We start from the raw sequence: 21,088 nt of genomic DNA, 5'->3' as shown, positions 1-21,088 counted from the left end.
GGCAGTGTAATCAGCTTTTATAGAGATACAGCCTTCTCAGATTTTGTAGCCTTGTCTCGCAGTCAGAAGAGATGATGATGATGATGATAATAATTGTACTTGAGCTAGATTAATCACGTAAAGCCCTGCTTTGAAATATGTGGCCTTGTACCTATAACAGAATCGACAATAGCTCGTTGTTTCTAAGATAACCAATCTATTTTTGTCCTGTTATAACTGCTGCAACATTTTTTGTTCTCTGCCCAGAAAACTCTTCCACTCTTCATCAGAGATGTTAACTTCCCCCTTACATTATTACAACAACAACCAACGTCACACTAACGTCTTATCTATCTTCCTTACCATCTCTCCACTCTCCTCAACGTCTTCTTACGTCTCAGCCAACACCAATACATTTTTGGGCTTTCTTTTTTAGCATTTAACTTTTTCATGTCTTATTTCTTATTTTTTTAACTGTTTCTTTTTATAACCCAGTTAATAGGAGGATAACCTCAAATATTCTTAACCATTCTCTGATGTTACTAATCTACACACACACACACACACCTGCTTGCACTCTCTCTCTCACACACACACACACACACACATTCACTCATACATACTACACTTGAACATTCATACACACTCATATGCACGTATGCATACACTCACAAGAAATACACACACACACACAATATTTATTTTCAGTTTGCATTCATTCAAAAATTAAGTTTTGCTTTTAATAGTTTTTTTTTTAACATCAACAAAAATACACATTCTAATTTTAATAAACCTCTACTACTACTACTACTACTACTACTACTACTTCTACTACTGCTACTGCTGCTGCCACTAATAATAATGATTTATTGAATTATTTATTTTTTTTGCTTTAGTACATATGTATCTAAATGTATTCAGTATATCATCCTCATTGTTGTAGACATTCGAAACTGCTGCTGTGGGTTTGACAGATCTACTGCACTACAATATATTGCCACTGGAAGCTCTCTTCTGTCATTTCATCCATCACATTTCATCTGAACCCATCGTTTTCCTCTTTTGCCATCATCTTCAATTCCCCTCTTCTACATGTTCCCTCCATCATCATTCTATCATCATCTTTGGTCTCCTTCCTCCACATGTTCCCTCCATCAATATCCATCACTGGCTGTCCCATTTGTAATCATCATTCACCAACAACTGATGCCCTTCATGCCCAGACCCTCTGTCAACTCACCACAGCTCAACCTTTCATGTAAATTAACATTACACACCCACTGAATCCATTCTACCTGATTCATTTCTCTCCAACCTCCACAGATCTTTGTTGTAGCTGCTAGCGTGTGTGTGTGTGTGTGTGTGTGTGTGTGTGTGTGTGTGTGTGTGTGTGTGTGTGTGTGTGTGTGTGCGTGTGTGTGTGTGCGCGCGCGTGTTCTTTTGCCTACCTTCAGCTCACCTGGCTAGCTGAAAGTATCAATTACATTTAGTGTGACCCATATAAACAGTTGATAGTCTTCAATTGGTTCTCACTCTTCCCCTCTCCATCCAACAACATAGTCTCCTTCTCTTTCTCTCTCTCCCTCTCAGTCTGCCAAATGTCCCTTTCTACCTATTATTACCTAATCCTTTCCTACAAATTAAACCAGGTTATATTCCTCAAACACACTGCTGCCATTTACAACTCTCCTCGAATATATTAATTCAAACTCTTGGCCTTTTCTAAGTCATTTTCTAAACCATTCTTTTTGGTTTGGAACTTATTCTGCAGTTCTTGTGACAGTCTACAGTAACAAAAACATTCGAAGGACATCCAGACTTGAACTCGAATATCATTGCCTAAAAAACTCTAAGTGGTGGCTGAGGCAGGAACAGAACGTTGGCGAGAGGCTGTCTCTACATTAAATTATTCTCTGGCCACATGCTACCAGTTTTACTCTCATTCATGCCTCATTTGTTTATGTGAATAACACAATTGTTATAATATCTATCTTTAGTTTTTGTTTCCTGGCCCACCATGCTCAAAAATCCTGCCAAAGGCCAGCTTTGGATTAACAAATACAAAGTCAAATGGTTTGTTCTTAGCCATGATCTTCTCTTGCAGTTGTCGTCTCATTTTCAGTATAATGTATATGCTTCCATGTCCAAGCAGCATACTAAATTACATGGTAACCAAGCTAAACCAATCTTGTACTAAATTCTCAGCCACTTTCACTCTCAGTTCTACCAGTTTAAGACCTCTGTCACTGATATTTTTCCAATATGTGTTATAATAATAATAATAATAAATGCCCTGATGCAGTACCAGGCAGTGGCTCTCATGGCTTCTGATCTTAACTGATTGGAAGTGTTATCATGTACATCGTTTTGTCTTGGTATAAAAGATGGGCTACAGCAAATATTCTGCTCAGTACCCCAGATTTGCTTGTCAGTTGTTTGACCATAACCAGTTGACCATGTCCCTTGGTGGCTGGTGATATATGCATCTCTGATCACGAGCAGAAGTAGTGGGGGAGCATCATGGCCATGTGTTGAGAGGAATTCTTTGGGGTTTGAATAATTCACCTCTGGAAACATGGGTGTTTCGTTCAACATCCTTAAGAAACTCTTATTCAGAGACCTTTTGAGTAGGGTGAGCTACTCAATTCTAACTGGGCCCCACCTGCAAGGCCATGCACTGTTTATCTTGATATGAGATCACCATGTTGTACACACATGGTTGTGATGCATATGCCTGGTGTACCCTTAGTAGACGGGTAGTCATGATGGGTATACTGGGCTTCGTATATTTTACCCCAGTGTCACTTAGATGGCATGCACTACTCTCTCACTTAATAATAATGATAATAACAATAATAGAAAGATATGTATTGCTGCTCTAGCAGTCATAAGGGATGGTACTTTATTATGCAATCTAATTAAGTATAAACTAATGAGGCAGCCCTTTTATGGTTGCCATATCTGCTAGAACTAACAGCTAGATCTCTTTCAAATCATATTCTACCATCTTAAAAAGGAAGGACTGATTGGATAATATAATTCTTTGTGCCGTCACAACTGGACTCTACCTTAAATCTTTCATAATATCACTTCCATACATCGTCCTTTCACCTGTGACTGAGAAGAGAGCAAGTGTTCTTGTATTGTTCCAAAATGGCTCTCATGTTCATCCCAGTGCTCTATGAGTGCTGTATCATGGCCGTAGCCTCTATACACATCGATGTATCCTTTCTGGTGATTCCCAACCTGACCATTGCAATTGGTAACTATCATCTGACCTATTGCTGACCTTGTAACTGTCATGATTACCCAACCATTCCATCAACCCATTCCCTAGTTTGTCCACCCTGGAGTTGTCATCCTTCTAGAAGAATTACTATTTGTGTCCCTTACTTGTGAAGAGCCAGTCTGAAACCCCTTCTCATTCCTTCTCCCTTTTTCCTTGCAAGACATAGCCAATCCTTCATTCCAACTATCTCACCTGATCTACCTTTCATTAGACCAACATTAGCTAGTGGCACACCTGAGATGAAGAAAACTGTTAGTGTTTTGGAGTTGGTTCAATGACACTTGAACGCTGCTGCTGCTACTGCTGCTGCTCAGTCCGGTCATCACAGCCAGTTGTAGTATTTGGTGTTTCTGTACTCCATGGTTTATGGTCAGAGACTTTACCACTGTCTCTCACTAGCAAAGGAGTCTGGTTGTATGTATTGTACCAGAAACCCTATAGGGTCTGTTTTGCAGGGCCAAGGGCCTTCTCCAATTTGTATCAGAGTAGCTACCATCCAAGGTAGATTTCTTCTCTTCTCTCTTCCTGTAAAATGCCATTTTACATTAATGCATTTCTTGAAAATGTCCTGCTTCCTAAACCAGGTCACATCTTTTCATTTCAGTTAATAGAATGAAAGGAGAGCAAAAGCTGTGAAGTGGGAGGCAGGTCATACGGAAATTGACCAATAAAAGCAGGAGATATCAAGTGGGTGTGCTGAAGGGGAGATGGGGGGCATTGGGACACCTAATAAACATAATTAACAAATGAAGTTGATTAATTAGAACGGGAAATGGGAGAGGATGGAATAAGTAAATGACATTGGAAAGAAAAAGAATGGTAAAGGAAGAGTTACAATGGGAGGATGAAGATTTAGTCTGAGAGAGAGAGAGAAAGGGCCAAATATAATAATGGGGATGGAGTGGAGTAGATTAGTGAAAGACCCACCCACTCCTGTCTGAATACTTAACAAAATTTCTAAGTAATCAGCACTCTGGGAAGTTGATTAATTAGAACAGAAATGGTATGAAAATCATGAACTTACAAAGAAATATTGAACGCTATAATAGAGAATAAAGAATTTACAATAGCTATATATATATATATGTGTGTGTGTGTGTATACATGTACAAATACAATATATATATATATATATATATATATGTGTGTGTGTGTGTGTATACATGTACAAATACAATATATATATATATATATATTATATATATATATATATATATATGTGTGTGTGTGTGTGTGTATACATGTACAAATACAATATATATATATATATATAAGCAGTGATTAAGAATAAATGAACTTACGTTAGTTAAAATATGTTTGTGACATATTTCTAAAAAAATTTTAAAGGCGACTTCATGCCGTTACCATGGAGAAAGAATTCTGTTTTATGATAAAAGGTATAAAAACACCATCTCTGCCCTGTGCTTCCCTCTAGCGGATTCCTAGATGCGCATTTCTGGCTGTGTGCAACTCAGCCAGTTCATGAATTGAATTCCGTCCTCTTTGTGTGCATAATGTAGAACATGAGGATATTCTTCCACTGCATAGCCTATCGTATGATGTGTGTTGATGCTGCCTGGGCAAAAGGTTAAGCAGTTTGGTTTGCACCCAATATGTCCTGGGTTCGATGTCTTGGGCAAATGTGATTTACCCATTACCTTGCCAGTGAAACTGGGTCAACAAAAGCTGCCTAGCAGAAGCCTGTCGGGTTAGTTGTAATTAAAAAAGGTCCAGTGTTATCATTGCACTGTGTCCTGCTGATTGTGCAAGAGAATTACATTAGCAGGGGAATACTCAGTCACTGAGACATTAATTCAGGAGTAGCTAATCCAGTTCAGGTCAAACAACTGAATCCTTATTGTTGAACAATGTGATCCACCATATATATATAAGTTCAGCAAAATTTAGATTCAAATGAATATGGTACTTCAGTCAGAGGCGCCAGAATTTTGTATGGTATTATCCATATAAATCCATGAGGTGATTATAATCAAAGTAAGCAACAAGATAAATTTTAATACTATTATGTTCTTAACAATCAAATCAACCTCTCTGTCTGTATATCTACCCTCTTTATAATGTTGGCAAACAAAATGGAAATAAGTATATGTATTGTCCGTTTGATGGAAGACTTCTATAAATGGCTGAAGATAGCTCAACATTTTAAAACTAATGTAACACTTACAATGTTTAATAAAATGAAGTAGCCTGAAACAATCGTACCAAATTACCGAAGATGTACTTGTTGCTTATTTTGATTATATATGAATCTGGAGGGGTATATTATCTGGGCAGATGCCATATTAGCTCTCAGTTAAGTTTCAGTTAACGGCTAACCACAATGGTCAGTATCTAACATCTGTGACTGAATTCTTCCAATGGGTAATTCCATGTACTCTTCATTGGACATTAAAAATTGTCTGGAGTATATATATTAATATTAATAATAATAAAGAGTATGGAGACCTGTACATCCACAAAATTTATTTTATAGTTATATATAAAGTAAACTTAGCAGTTGTACAAGTTTCCATACTCTTTATTATTATCAATATTAATATATATATATATATCAAATATTAGGGATTATTAAATCGAGGTAGTCAGCATTCCTGTGAATACTGGCCAACAGAGAAAGTAAAAGTGAACAGTTTTGTTTATCCTTTAGCATTCAGAATAGTCACTTAAATGTAATCCTTATTTTTTTAGAATGACATTGTAGGGTGGGTGTGAGAGGTTGGATATGGCCAATTTGAACACAGAACAGGTAGAATATTTAGGCCAGATATGGTCAGTTTAAATTCTAAAAGAAACTATTCATACAGACAGAAATTTTAAGTAAAATAATTTAGTCGTCAAGTATAGTAAGTCTAAGAGTGAAAGTTTGGGTAATAATACCCAAAATTCCATTCTTGAACTTTGTACACGCACACACACACATCAGATAATGTTAAAAATTAAGAAGCCGGCCTAGTTTGGAGTCAGTTGTTTCTGAATTCAAATCCCGACAGAGAAACCATCTCTCTAGACTCTGATATGTAATAATAATAATAAATAACAATAATGCTGAGGACCAGCCTACTGTTCACAATGTCTTAAATATTGGTAAAGGAAAATAGTTGTATCGGGGGTTAATCTGTATTCTGTTATAATCCAATTTTATGAAAAAATTTTACTCTTTTCTCAAATCTGATCTTGTTCTGTTTGTGGGGTGAATGTGTGTATGTTTGTGAGTGTGTGTGTGTGTGTATGTGAGTGTGTGTGTGTATGTTTGTGAGTGTGTGTGTGTATGTTTGTGAGTGTGTGTGTGTGTGCTTGTGTGAGAGCAATCATATTTGTTCTAATAAATAGCGAAAATTTATTTTCTTTTGACGTTTCATTTATTCATTACATTTCACTTCAAACTTGGTGGTTATATTTGATAAGTATACATGTTTAAATCTTAGTTTTCATGATTATATGTTTTTACGCTATATATAAATGTCTTTATACATATGTGTATATATATGTTAATATATATTTATGTGTTTGTGTAATATGTAACACATGCACATATGTGTGTGTTTGTGTCTGTTTTATACACACACATACACAAATGTGTGTGTATAATGTATGTATATTCATGTGTGTGTGTATATATATATATATATATATATATATAATAATACATGTGTGTATGTATGTGTATATACATGTATATATATACACACACACGCAGACACATATGTGTGTGCACTTTTTTATTAACATAAATTTATTGACATGTGTTCTTATATTTTGCAGCTTGTAAGAAAAGATGACCATTTAAATTATCGTAAAATTAAAAATAGTAAGTATGTGGTGGGTGGATTTTATTTTGTTTTTTTTATTATTTTTAACTACTTTCAACAGCTGCAGTTTTAATGATAATGGCAATAAAAGAAAGAGAGGTACTTTCTAATTTTGTAACGTGGCCATAAAAATGGTTTTACGCAACGTCTGTGTTTGTATGTGTGTAAGAGAGTGCGAAAGGGAGAAAGAGAACCATGACAAAGTTTCTTTTGAAATTCTGTCTGTTGATGGCCCCTAATCCCAGCAGTTCTGCTAATAGTCTACTTCTGGGGTTCTCAACCAGAGTCCATGTAGGGTTTTGCTTGTTAACATTTATGTACAATAAAATGATTTTATGTCTACTGTGGCAAGCCACAAAAGGCAGCAATATGACGTAATGGTCGTTTGCCCAAACAAGCATAATTGCTGGTATCCCATTGGTTAAAATTACTGCCCATATATGAATTCTAAACTTTTGTCTAAGAAATTTTTCACAAAATATGGTTCTTAGAATTCGGATATGAGCAGTTATAAAAACCCTGATTTTTGGGAAATTACTCAGTGATTGTTAGATGTTACTAAACTCTCCATGACTCTCACTCCTTGAGATATTGGCTATTTTTTATGCCATGTCTATGATAAAACTCCAACAAGACTTATTTGAATTGTTTTGAACTCTAAGTAGTTAGTATAAAGGATTAGCTAGTGTGAATTTTAAGTCGTAATTCTCTGCGACAAAATGACTTTACTTTCCAGTTGTACAATAAATGCTAAATGTACATGAATAAACTAACGTAGTAATTAATTTCTCTTTTTTCACTTTCTTCAACTTGTTAATGGAATTTATTTCTGCAATTATAAAACTGTGTATTTTTTTATAGCAGTTAAAAGAACACAAATTTATTTATCTTCAACATACATGCATGCATAAAATGTTCGTTAACGTTTCAGAGTATATATTTCTCGCTATGGCGTTTATGTAGCTGGAGTCAGGATTTATGTATAATGATAACACTTATACTACAATGCACAAAATATTTTAACAGTATTTTCATACAATTCCTAAGAATATTTAATTATAAAAATATAATAGGATTCTTTTGAATATGGAATGGTTATGAAGGTCCATAGGAACTCTAGTTTACCCTAAAAGTCCTCTCTCTCATTCACCTGTTCTTGTCTAATCCATAATTACTTCCTTCAACTCCTCTCCCATTTCCTATTATCATAAACGTCAGATGATTCCTGCTGGACACCAAAATACTGGGGCTTCCCTCATAGACATCAAAAGTCTAAAGAAACAAGGAATAGAACAGCATGATGTGATGATGTTCATGCATTTTTGAATATCACCAGTGAGTGAAGTGACATTGGTTTAGGAGTCCTGGTCACTACTTCATGCTGTTGGTCACTGGCCACTACTCCAACTGAATTGAATATTGATTTCATTGGTTTTATTTGATTTTATTCTCTTTTTTTTCTATTTAGATTTCTATGTTGACATAAAGCCAGTTTCTCGTTATGAACTCCACCCCTGCAGCTGCTTAGCGAAGAATGCAGAGAAAGGGGGATGTGGAGATGAGTGTCTGAATAGGTAAGTCTGTCTGCATTTTACACACCAGTAATATATCATGTATGAGTGGCTCCCTCTATTGTTCACTTCCCCTCTAGAAAAGTGCTAGCCTAGAGTGGTTTTAATCTCAGCAGTGTAATAATGAAATTTCTCTTCCTATTTTCTTTGTGTGTGTTCAAATTGGTCTGTACATGTGTGTGTGTATGCCTTCTTTTGACCTTTCAGCATAAAAGTCAACAACAGCTTTGCAGTAGAGATGCTACACAGAGGCTATTGTGACACAGTTTCATTTTCATAAACCTCCTCCACCCACTCCCCCCCCCATTTATTTGTTTTTAATTGTGATATAAAATCAGATGGATGTCTCCTCTTCTGTTTTTGGGTCACCACTTAACACTATTGCTTGTCTGTCTGTTGTCTAGTCAACATCAATTACACAGGGGTGGACAGTACCACTCAGTGGACAAGGCCATTAACATTTTAAGTATGTTTACTAAGGGGACACTAACACACACACACACTGGGTAGAGCTTCAGAGCCTGATGAAATGGTTCCTAGGAATTCTTTTGCAAATGGTTAAAATCTGGGACAGGAAAACCACCCAACTCATTCTCTGATTAAACTGTGGATAGGAATCTAGCAAGGAAGCCCTCCAATTGCATTGTGACGGATAGAGTCAGTGAACCAAATAGCCATGGGCTAAACAAGAGATGATGTAGTGGAGTAATAGGGGTGTTACATCCATCCTCATTGTATCCACCCATGGATTTGCCTGTTTTCTTCCTCCTCCTCCTCCACACTGCAATATACACAATAGAATTCATCCCTACTTACTCTCCTTCTCCCTCCCCGTCTCACTCTCCTTACACATTTGACTCCTACTACAAAAACCTCCCTCATCACTTCACTCAACCTGATTGTCGTGACCCTTCCATTGCTGCACTCAGAGTAATCTCCCTTCCTCATTGAAATTTTCTGGGTAGTTTTTTTTTTTTTGCAATCAATATTTGATTACTTTTTTATATAACTGTTGCTGCTCAGAGTCACTCCTGATTTAGGGGCTGCTTCTTTGAACAGTAAGGTTTTTTCCTACTTATATTCAAAAGTTGAATATGTTATTTGGAGGGAGAAGTTTTCCATCAACTGTAAGAGTCGCTTTTAAGTGCTGGAAATATGAAGATATTTCTGTAACACTTACAATGCTTTGGATCTTTTGATCTTTTGGTACAGACATGATACTAATTGGGATTTGTTTCACTTTAAAAATGAATTAGTCCATTCAGCTGAAGGAAAAATTGTTTTTAAATTGCGTTACTGTGCAACCTTATGCTGTGATGGAAAGAGGAAGCAAAATATTATATTTTGTTCAAAGTTACCCCATTTCACGGTTCCACAAATCCGGTTCAAACTGAACATCAGGTCACATCACACATTTACCTTGATTTGGTTTGATTTTCAACCTTCATACGTACTTCACTGACACATTATTATTGGAATATGGTGGATCAGATCTTTGTGGGAGTTTATCATGTGTACAGCAGACAAAAATACCTTGTGGTATTTAGGCACTGAATTACATCGACAGCCCTTTACATTTAGCGTGCAGTATAAACTTTTAAATATAAGTCTTGAAATTACGGCATGGATGATAGAATATTTTGCTCCACATTGAAGTTGTTTCTTAAGTTTTGTCTACTATTCCTGACTAAATTCTTAAATTCTTAAATTTTAGAATGATCTACACAGAATGTTCTCCTGGTCTGTGTCCATGTGGAGACAACTGTATGAATAACCGTTTCCAAAAACATCTTTGGGCGCCATGCCTAGAAATGTTTTTAACGCCTGATCGAGGTTATGGTGTCAGATCATCTCATCATCTCGTCTCTGGTAAGTGTTGTTGGAACTATTTCAGAAGCATATTTTCAATGACCCTCTTCCTTACTCCCTCTCTCTCTCTTTCTCTCTATCTCTCTCTCCCCCTCTGTTGGCCAGTAAAAGGTTTACATATGGTTCTGGTCATGTTAATGTGTCCATTTGGGTTCAATCTCCGATTGGTGTTAATGTGATATATTGTTTATCTATTTCATTGCACCCTACTCACACACCAGACCAACAATAAAGGGATAAATAAAGGTTTGATTTGGTAATTTGGGTGTAACTGTAATATTTGTTGTTGTTGTTTAACTTCTGGCCAGTCCTCGTCCGACAGGCCTCTAATCAAAAATGTTAAAGTCAAGACGAGCCAGTCTCTTTTTCCAGGAAAATTATACTCCTCCTCTTCTTCCGCTTCAGCCGAATAATAATAAGAATAATGATGATAATAATAATGCCTTCATATTTTGGCACAAGGCCAGCAATTTTGGGGCAAGGGATCAGTGCTCAACTGGTATTTATTTTATGGATGCAGAAAGGATGAAATAAATGCAACTGCTCTCACAAACAAGAATGCTAAAAATGAACCTGACCACTCTCAAAAATTAAGTAAAAAAAAACCCGGAAAAATAATCCAGAATCCTTGTCTAATACCAGATTGATCCCAAAAATGTAATCAATTTGTGCCAGTCACAAGGCCAAACGTCCCTGAAAGTTTCATCCGAATCCACCCAGTGGTTCTTGAGATATCTTGTCCATGGACAAACAAACAAACACAACTGAAAACAATACCTCTGCCTTCACTAAGGCGGGGGGTAGTAGTAACACCCACAATGCTAATAAATTCACCTTGTCTAGTGGTTTGGGTTAGACAAATGATCCTAGTTCAAGTCAGTTGGGGTCCTTCTTGATGATCTGGGAACCTAGAGTCCCTTAAATGTTTCACATGTCCAACATAAATATTGAAGTTGTCTTTTATATTTATTTATGTTTTCAGGTCAATTTATCCTTGAATATCTCGGAGAAGTGGTCAGCGAGAATGAATTCCGACGTAGAATGACAGAGAATTATTCTCAAGAACGACATCATTACTGCCTCAATCTGGATGGTGGCGCTATGATTGATGGTTATCGAATGGGGAACATTGGACGATTCGTCAATCATTCGTGTGATCCAAACTGTGAGATGCAGAAATGGTAAGATTTTCATGATGTTTGACCATGGGTCTGATTCAGCCATCTTCATCATCAAACAGGGGTCAAGTCTCCTATTTATTCTATCAGTTTCTCTTTTGTCAAACTGCTAACCTACTGGGATGCAAACATCCAAACACACACACACACACACTCGATGCCACATTGCAGGACTGAACTTGAAACCACGAAGCAGACATTTTAACCAGGCAACCATACCTGTAATTACATAATTGAATATGTCTGTCATCATTTAGATGTTATATCTTTTACTCCTGCTTCAAACACTTCCACCAATCCTCTGTCTGGGATTGGTATTTTGGCATGTAAAAAGCACCCACTACACTCACGGAGTGGTTGGCATTAGGAAGGGCATCCAGCTGTAGAAACTCTGCCAGATCAGACTGGAGCCTGGTGCAGCCCCTGGCTTCCCAGACCCCGGTCGAACCGTCCAACTCGTGCTAGCGCGGAAAACGGACGTTAAACGATGATGATGATATATATATATATATATATATATACACACACACATATATATAGGGAGAGTTTACGAAAAAAACAAAAGACGAAGACAGGTGGTGTACAAAACAAACAGATGTATTAGTATAATGCTCAGGAATAGAAAAAGTTTTTTACGTTTCAAGCCTATGCTCTTCTACAGAAAGAGACACAGAAAAAAAAACAAGGAGAGAAACAAGAGAAATATATATACACATGCACATACATGCATAGAGACACGCACACACACATACACATATACATGCTAATATTGAACAGTGAGAATGAGTGCTCAGCACTGCAGTGGTGGATGAATATTGTTTATTTGCAGGTGAACAAGGCTACTAATGATCTCATGGGAAGAGATCTTCGCAAATGTTAAAGCATGTCTCAACTACTTTTATGTGGCATGCTTGAACAATTGTGAAGATCTCTTGACATGAGACCATTGGTAGCCTTGTTCACCCGCAAATAAAATAAATGTAGTCTCCAACCCATGCCAACATGGACAACAGACTCTAAATGTTGATGATGATATATATTAAATGTTTGTTGCTGTGTTTATTGTTTGATTTTCATTTGTTATCTATTTCTTTCCTTCTATATTTGACAGGAATGTCAGTGGTTATTATCGAATGGGACTGTTTGCCTTAAAAGATATCCAACCATATACTGAAATTACCTATGATTACAATTTTCATGCCTACAATGCTGATTCTCAGGTAAGATATATCACCTTCCTATCTCTCGTTAACTCATTGATTACAGTCTTTGAACATTCTTATTTGTATTGCTAATGGTAGTGAAAATGATGCAAAATTAATTCGGCTGCAATCTTTAAAATGGTGTTTTTTTATTTATAATTTGCTTTTTCTTAATTCCTCAGCAAATTTGTCGCTGTGGAACTGACAAGTGCCGTGGTGTAATAGGCGGCAGAACCCAGCGATTAAACGGCATGAATAAAGACAAAAACAACATACCAAGACCCGTTGGCCGTCCTCCAAAAGATAAACGTAAATCGAAGTCTCGATTGAAAAAAGTAAGGGATAAAGTGAGTAAAGTGTCACGACTCATGGTTTTCTTACTTCACTTCTCTATTACAACTGCATTTCCATTGTGTGTGTGTGTGTCCAGTGTCCTTTGCCAGCTTTAAAGAAAGATTAAAACTTATAAATTGTGCAGTTTGAAAGGAAAATAAATAGGGAAAAACAACATTTTTATTGAAATATAATAAAACCGGAATTCATGAGATTTTACTTACAATTTCCAATTTATTCCAAATATGTTTAGAGTTTGGTTTTATATATATATATATATATATATATATTATATATATATATATGTGTGTATATATATATATATATATATTTATATATATATGTGTGTATATATATATATATATATTTATATATATATATATACACATATATATATATATATATATATATACACACATATATATATATATATATAGAGAGAGAGAGAGATTTCTGTTATGATCCTTATATGTAAGAATGGTGTTGTTGTTTTGGGAGTCAACTTAAAATCAAATCTCTGTTGTGTTTTGTTTGTCAAGGCTAAAAGTGCGCAAGATTCCTCAAGCTCAGCCTCTTCCAAGGTGCCTAACCAATCTGTGATTAAACCTATGTCAAATAGAGAACGTGGTTTTGCTCGAAAGCATCGTATCTTCCTTGTACGCAACATTGATAAAATCCGACAGATCCGGCAAAAGGGACACAGATCTGAAAGCGAGAAGGAGAAGGACTGTGATTATTTAAGAGATACCAACTTATCAAAGACAGGTGGGTAACGGCTTACTGCTCCTCGCACACACAAACACATACACCTTTCCATTGTTGTTACTGGGGAGGATCTGTTGTCTTTGATGAAGTGCTTTTTGTTTTTTTCCCTTGCCTTTGGTTACAACTGGACAAAGAAGAAGTTCTCTCCATAGACTCTGTGGTCCTCCAAGGCCACTGGCGTTGTGGCTGGTGTAAGAAAACATTGAAATTGCAAAAGGTAGCTCTTACATTCAAACACCACAAATCAACAACAGTGTTCAGTAAGATCCATGAAGGAAGAGTCTGAGAGGTATAAAATTCCGATGGTAATCTGGGTGGAGTGGTGGTGAAGTAGAGGAGATGAAGGTTGAAGAGAGGAGGAAGTTCAGTTAAACGGGATCAAATTGGGGTGACCACACGAGCCTTTATTATATGGGGTTCAAAACTGTGCAAAATACTAAAGACAGGGATAGAGGGTGGGGTGGGGATGGGACCAACAACCAAGGTCTGTTAGTTTGACACGTGGGGCAAAATGGAAGAGTCTTAGACTTTTCAAGCTTTTGCTCTTCTCCTGAAAGGAATGAAGAGAGAAAAGGGAAAGAAAGCTGTCTGGGTTAGAACATGTTGCACATGTTGGATTGAACTCACAAACTTACCGTTGTGAACTGCTTGGCTTGTCAGTTAGGTTGAGTTTCAGTGAATAAATCAGTGTTAGAAGTTTGTTCATCTTAATTCTATGGAGAATGTTCTTGTGGGATTTAAGACTGAAAAATGTGTGCTTCTCATTAAAAGAGTTAGATTTCAGTTGGATAGGTCAATGACTTATATAGAAACGCCCTTGTGGGCCTCTCGTTATTGACGGTGGTGCTAGTATTGGCAACAGTTGCTGTAGTTGTTGTTGGGCAGACCCTGTTGGACTTGAGGTGAGCAAACATCACCCTCCTTCTCTTCCTCGCCATCATCACTGTGGTTATTATTCACTCATCCATTAACTAAACTCAGTGGTTCTGTCAACCTTTTTAGGGGATTTGGGGATCAGATCCCAGGCTTGGATGGTTTTAGGATGCCACACCCCCAAAAAAGTAAAACACCAACCAATTAAAGAAAAATTTATTATATTCATAGAGGAAAGACCAACGGAAGGACATTTGAGAGCCACATGTGGCCCTGGGATCCATGGTTGAAAACCACCAACAAGACTTATTGATACTGTGATCCGGCAACTTGTATGTTTGAGAAACAAATCTAATTGAACTGATGGAGGGCGGGTTACTTACTGATTGGCACTGGGTCACTTCTCACTACTGGCACAGTCTACTTGGCTGTAAATAGATATCATGCTTGGCAAGGTAGAGTTCACTGCTGTTAGCAGTAGGAGCACTTTGTAATCAAAGAATGTTTCATACAGTCTTCAGAATGCAACAGACATCACCCTTCCCCTGTTAATCTACTAATTGACTGGGTTAGGAAGCATTACCACCACCACCACCACTACTACTACAATTACTGGTTCCCACAATTATTCCATATTTAAATGCCACATGTTTATGAATGAATCTGCATCATTAAATAAGCCCATTGTCATTCTAGAAATTGTTCTCTTCTGTCTTTGCAGACATGTTCCTTACCAAATTTACTGCTCTAAAGACTGAACGTTCAGTAAAGACCAGGTAAATATAGTCACAGAAATTTCATTTTGTTTCTCTTCCTTTTCGTATACAAACCAAATTGAGACTCGGACATAATGACACTATACAGTATCATCATTAATTATTCTTTCAGTAATGACAAGATGAAAGTCTAAACATAATTCTTACATTTAATCATCGTCTTCAAATTTGAAGAGTTTGAGGCAAACTCCTTTGTAACACTTGTCTCTGTGATCTGTGTGGAAGATTGCTTTCATCCTCAGTTCTGTCTCATTATGAGATTAGACTTCAAAGAAAACATCAACAACACTCGTTAATGTTTCCTGACCATTTTGTTATTTTTGCTAAAATAGATCATAATGAGATAAGTTTCTTCTTCATTCAGACTTATTTAAAATTTTCATTTTTCCCAAAAATAATTTGGTATATTTCTTTGGTTGTAATTTTGTTGCTTTTTGATTTGTCTGCTGCTAAGTTTCTCTCAAACGTTTCACTATTTCTAATTCCCAGGCGTTTGGCAATGGCTGATGAGAACAGTGAACTGACAAAAATTGCCAAATTAGCTCAAATGTTCAAAGTGATGATGAATTCAGTACGAAAATACAAAAGTAAGTTTTTTCACTATATTTAGTTTTTTTAAAATTTTATTTTTAAAAAATATAACGTGGCCAATCCCAGTGCCCCCTGACTGGCTCACATGCCAGTGGCATGTAAAAAGCACCTTCTACACTCTTGGAGTGAGTGGTTGGCATTAGGAAGGGCATCCAGCTGTAGAAACCTTGCCAGATCAGATTGGAGCCTGGTGCAGCCAACTGGCTCTCCAGACCTCAATCAAACCATTCAACCCATGCCAGCATGGAAAACAGACGTTAAACGATGGTGATGATGATGCTGATGATATTGATCAGCAATTGATATTATAAATACTGATTGAGAGTTTTAATTACAATTTATTTGTTTTGTTTTTGAATATCAATTTTTTTCTGTAATTTTTTATTGAAATTTAATATTTTATGAATTGTTAGAACAAATATATATTTCTGCTGCTAACCCCTAAATTAGGAATTAGGGCTGGATTCTGTTGTCCTCCATACAGACTGACATGTACAGAATTATATGTGCTTTGCTCAAAGAGAGAATCTGATGGCTTGTAAGAAGTTTGAACTCCTGATATTTTGATCCATGTCTGACATCTTAACATTATAAGGTGTTGTGTCAATAGTTTCCCCGCCTCCCTACACCTCCAGATATATTGTCACAAAATCAAATTGCACTTCATTCAAACATAGTCCTAAATGTAAATAGAGATTTTATAATATTGCCCTGTTTCTATTGAACATGCTTTTTAGCCTTTTCTCAATTCATTTGTGTGTGTGTGTGTTAACTCCTCCTCTCCTTCCTAGTATGGACTTCCTGCCCAGTTATTTTTTGTGCCCACAGCAAACCAGGTCACTTCACTTCCCAACCTAATAACATTAAAGTAATTTAATTAAATGTTCTACCTGCTTTCTGCTGGAATTCATTTCCCATTACGTTTCTCCTCCACACACCTGCCATTGCCCTCTTCATGCATCTTGTCACCTTTTCATTTCCCCAGCTGAAGATGGCACCTACCTTGCCAACCAGTTACTCATTTTACCGTCAAAGAAACGACATCCAGATTATTATGAACTAATTGACGACCCAATTGACATTAATTCAATAGAATTCAACATCAACACCGGTCAATATAAGAGCATTGAATATTTTGACAATGACATCTTGAAGCTTTTCCGAAATTCAGAGGTGAGTACTCATTGCCATCTGGTCCTTTTATTTTTCCCAGTCATTTGACTGTAGCCATGCTGGAGCACCACCTTTAGTCAAACAAAACTACCCCAGGACTTATTCTTTGTAAGCCTAGTACTTATTCTATTGGTCTGTTTTGCCAAACCACTAAGTTACAGGGATGTAAACACACCAACATCAGTTGTGAAGCGATGGTGGGCGGGGGTTATGGGCAAACATAGACACAAACATACACACACACACACACATATATTTATTTATATATATATGGTAAATCCCAAAAAGGAAGAACAAACGCAAAAAAACAAACGTGAGGATGTGGTACATGTAATGTATTAGCAGACACTCAGGGAAGGAAAGAAAGATGGTTTAACATTTCATTCAGGCACTCTTCTTCGGAAACAGAGCAAAGTCCAAAAGAAGGGAAGGCAGAGGGAAGAAAATCACCGATTCACATATACATATATATACATATATATATATGACAGGCTTCTTTCAGTTTCCATCTACCAAATCCATGTGATTAGGAAGCAAGCTTCTTACCACAGAGCCACTCCTGCAGCTATAAATTGATTAGTAATGATTAAAATTGATTACTCTGTAGTTTCTGCTTCATTGCTGCTATATCTTGATTCAAATTCCACATCACAAAACCAACATCATGTTTTGTTCTTCTGAAGATGAATACCTGTGATATACTGGGGTTTGAAGTTCAGTTGATCAAATAGAATTATTTTCATTTCATTTAATGAAATAAATCTACCAAAATATTGATTTTAAATTTTGGCACAAGGCCAGCAATTTGGAGGGTGGGTTTAAGTTGGTTACATCAACCCCAGTGCACAACTGGTACTTATTCCATTGGAACGAAAAGACAAAAGGCAAAGCTGACCTCAGTGGAATTTGAACTCAAAATGCAAAGATGGCTGAAATGCCGCTAAACATTTTGCCCCATTTGCTAATGGTTCTGCCAGCTCACTGTCTTAATTTATTAAAATATATAATGAAGGAAACATTTCTTTCTTGCAAGAAATTTGAAATTTGAAATGAGATTCTGGTGTTCAAGCCTTGTCTTGTGAATATTAGCAATCTTAGTGATGTTTTCAGAAAGGGGTCACTTGTATTTGAAGAATTAGCAGTCTAGTTGAATGGGTTTGCAGAAGAGGAAGCTGTGAGAAATCTGATGAAGTCTCGTCTGAGGCTGTTGGACTTCATTGTCTGACCTATACCAATATGGAAAAATGAGCATAACACAGTGATGCCGATGATACAAAGCCAACATCATGCCAGCATGGATTGGATGGCTCATCATTGTTCAAGTTAGTTTTCATTCATGAATAGATTGTACAGTTTTGGCAAAGTTTCTCTGGCTGGATGTCATTCGTGACAGCAACCACTTCACAGAGTGGACTGGATGAATTTTATCATGGCACCAGCACTAGAGGGGTTGTTTTGCCTTAAACGAATCTGAAAGTAGGACAGTAGCCCTTCAGTTGATTATCTCCCTTATATAGCCCTGTTTGTTGACCCCGATAAAAGAATACGCTTTCATCGATGCACGTTTTTACCTATTTATTAACTAATGACAATCTGTTGCCCTTGTTTCTGTCTCCTTGTAGAAATACTTCAAACGAAAGTCTGAGAAAGGACGGCAAGTGGTTTGTTTGCGGAAAATCTATAATTCTGTGAAAAATAGTCTGATGAAGAAGTTGCAGGAGATAACAGGAGAAGATGGAGTGTCGAAATCTCGAGGTTCTGTGGAATCTACTGAATTGGTTGAAACGAAAAATAGAAGAGGTAAAGTTTTCAAATTCAAACCAGCTCTTAATTGCCTTCGTCATGTTTAGCCCTCATCATCATCATCATCTTCTCTGTATTACATAGGTTCATCATTTTTCTCTGCACCAGCTTTCCATTAGAGATATAGTGTCAATCAATAACCAATGGACAGGTCTTCATCTTCATTCTTATCTCCATCCTACCCTCTCGTTAACATGGACTCAATTGGACAATTTTGTGATATAGCAGCAAATTGCTGTGTTTTCTCTTTCAAACCTGTGTCATTTAATTTTGTGATTAGACTTTAAACTCTACCACATGACTGTTGGGACTCCTTGATAAAATCCCCTGGGACATTACCATTCAGACCAGGTCTCTTGCCTCAAGGGAACTCAGGATCTTCATATACTGCTGTCCCCTATTGTCCTTCTTCGACTGAGACATAAAAAAAATTTGACATAATATCCCAAGTTCTGGCTTGACCATTTCTGGAATAAATAATCTCCATGACTAGTTCAGATGCTTTTATAACAAGACACGGTAACCATATTTCTGTTGGGTATAGAATTGCTGTTGTTATTGTTAAGTGAAAACAAGGAAAGGAAGGGGATGATTGCTCTCCTCTCACTGCAACTCTGGCGCTTTTAAGTTCAGAAAATAAATACCAAAGTGACTGAAAGAGGCGAAGGACAAATGCAATGACTTGGTTTAAGCTTTGACTGATGAGTATTTGGGATTTGCCTCTCCATGTGAGAATTGAGAGTGTCTATGTAGAGATTGGATTTTTAAAGAGGGGTTCACAGTTTATAAGGGACTCAGTTCCAGCAACAGGATACAAAGGCGCACACACCATCTGTCTTGCCATAACTGAGAAAGTTACTGCTAGATGGCAGCAGTAGTCTGTATTTAGTCAGTGGTTTGGGTCTTGAAAAACTGAAGATGGATCACCTCCAATAAAGGTTTCAAATTTCCTCACAAAGTCAGCAATTTTGGGGGGAAAGGTGGGTTAAGTCAATTATATCCACCCCAGGGCTCAACAGGTATTTATTTCATTGATCCCAAAAGGATGAAAGGCAAAATCAACCAGGTGAGATTTGAACTCAGAATGTAACGATGGACAAAATGCTACTAAGCATTTTGCCTGGTGTGCTAACCATCCTTCCATTTTGCCACCTTAAGTCTCTAATAACAGCCCATTAATGGATACCTCTTATCAACTCTCACTATTGACAAAAAGCAGAGCTATCATTATATGCAAGTGAGATAGACATTTTACAGATAAACATTCTTAGCTGCTTTCTATGAGATTGAAATGTTTCTATTGGTATTTTTTTATATATTTTTGTAATTTTTTTCATCTTCAGACAAAGAAGAAGAACCTGAAGAAGAAATCATTCGCTGTATATGTAACATTTATAGAGATGAAGGCCTTATGATTCAGTGTGAGAAATGTTTTGTAAGTATCATCTCACTTCCATCTCCTGCTGTTTACGATTATCTTTCAAACTCCTTTTTTTGTTTGTTTTGTTTGTATGGCATCAAATTCTCACACTCTACATTAATTGGGATTCTCATTTTTAAAGTGGTTTTTTTCATAAAATATTACTGGACAGCTTTGTTGATATTTAATCCTGAATTTAGATGTAGGTGTGTATCTGTGTATCACACACATACCAGTGTGTATATTGAAATGTATGTATATATATATGTAACATATATATAGATAGATAGATTAAGGTGGTGCCCCAGCATGGCAGCAGTCAGTTGTCTGAAACAAGTAAAAGAATATATACATACTTACAAAGAATAAGCCCTGGGGCCAATTTGTTCAACTAAAGTCGACGGTCCAGCATACGATGTATATATATATATATGTG

At 36.7% G+C, this 21,088-nt stretch overlaps 1 protein-coding gene across 5 annotated transcripts in view; it reads left to right on the top strand.

Annotated features, from left to right (window-relative positions):
* LOC115217847 overlaps positions 1-21,088 on the top strand; it is a 132,287-nt gene that overhangs the window by 99,151 nt on the left and 12,048 nt on the right. For 4 of the 5 annotated variants that reach the window (XM_029787545.2, XM_029787543.2, XM_029787542.2 and 1 more), the window contains exons 5-16: positions 7,052-7,097; positions 8,567-8,672; positions 10,384-10,538; positions 11,521-11,719; positions 12,828-12,936; positions 13,101-13,265; positions 13,791-14,016; positions 15,611-15,665; positions 16,155-16,252; positions 17,242-17,429; positions 19,052-19,229; positions 20,576-20,667. In XM_029787545.2, the coding sequence (XP_029643405.1) occupies positions 7,052-7,097; positions 8,567-8,672; positions 10,384-10,538; positions 11,521-11,719; positions 12,828-12,936; positions 13,101-13,265; positions 13,791-14,016; positions 15,611-15,665; positions 16,155-16,252; positions 17,242-17,429; positions 19,052-19,229; positions 20,576-20,667 (1,617 nt within the window). The remainder of the gene's footprint in view (positions 1-7,051; positions 7,098-8,566; positions 8,673-10,383; positions 10,539-11,520; positions 11,720-12,827; positions 12,937-13,100; positions 13,266-13,790; positions 14,017-15,610; positions 15,666-16,154; positions 16,253-17,241; positions 17,430-19,051; positions 19,230-20,575; positions 20,668-21,088) is intronic. The other variant, XM_029787544.2, reaches the window with a different exon arrangement.

Source organism: Octopus sinensis, linkage group LG12, assembly GCF_006345805.1.
Source record: "Octopus sinensis linkage group LG12, ASM634580v1, whole genome shotgun sequence".
NCBI classification, from domain to species: Eukaryota; Metazoa; Mollusca; class Cephalopoda; order Octopoda; family Octopodidae; genus Octopus; species Octopus sinensis.
This window is presented reverse-complemented; position numbering and strand designations above follow the sequence as displayed.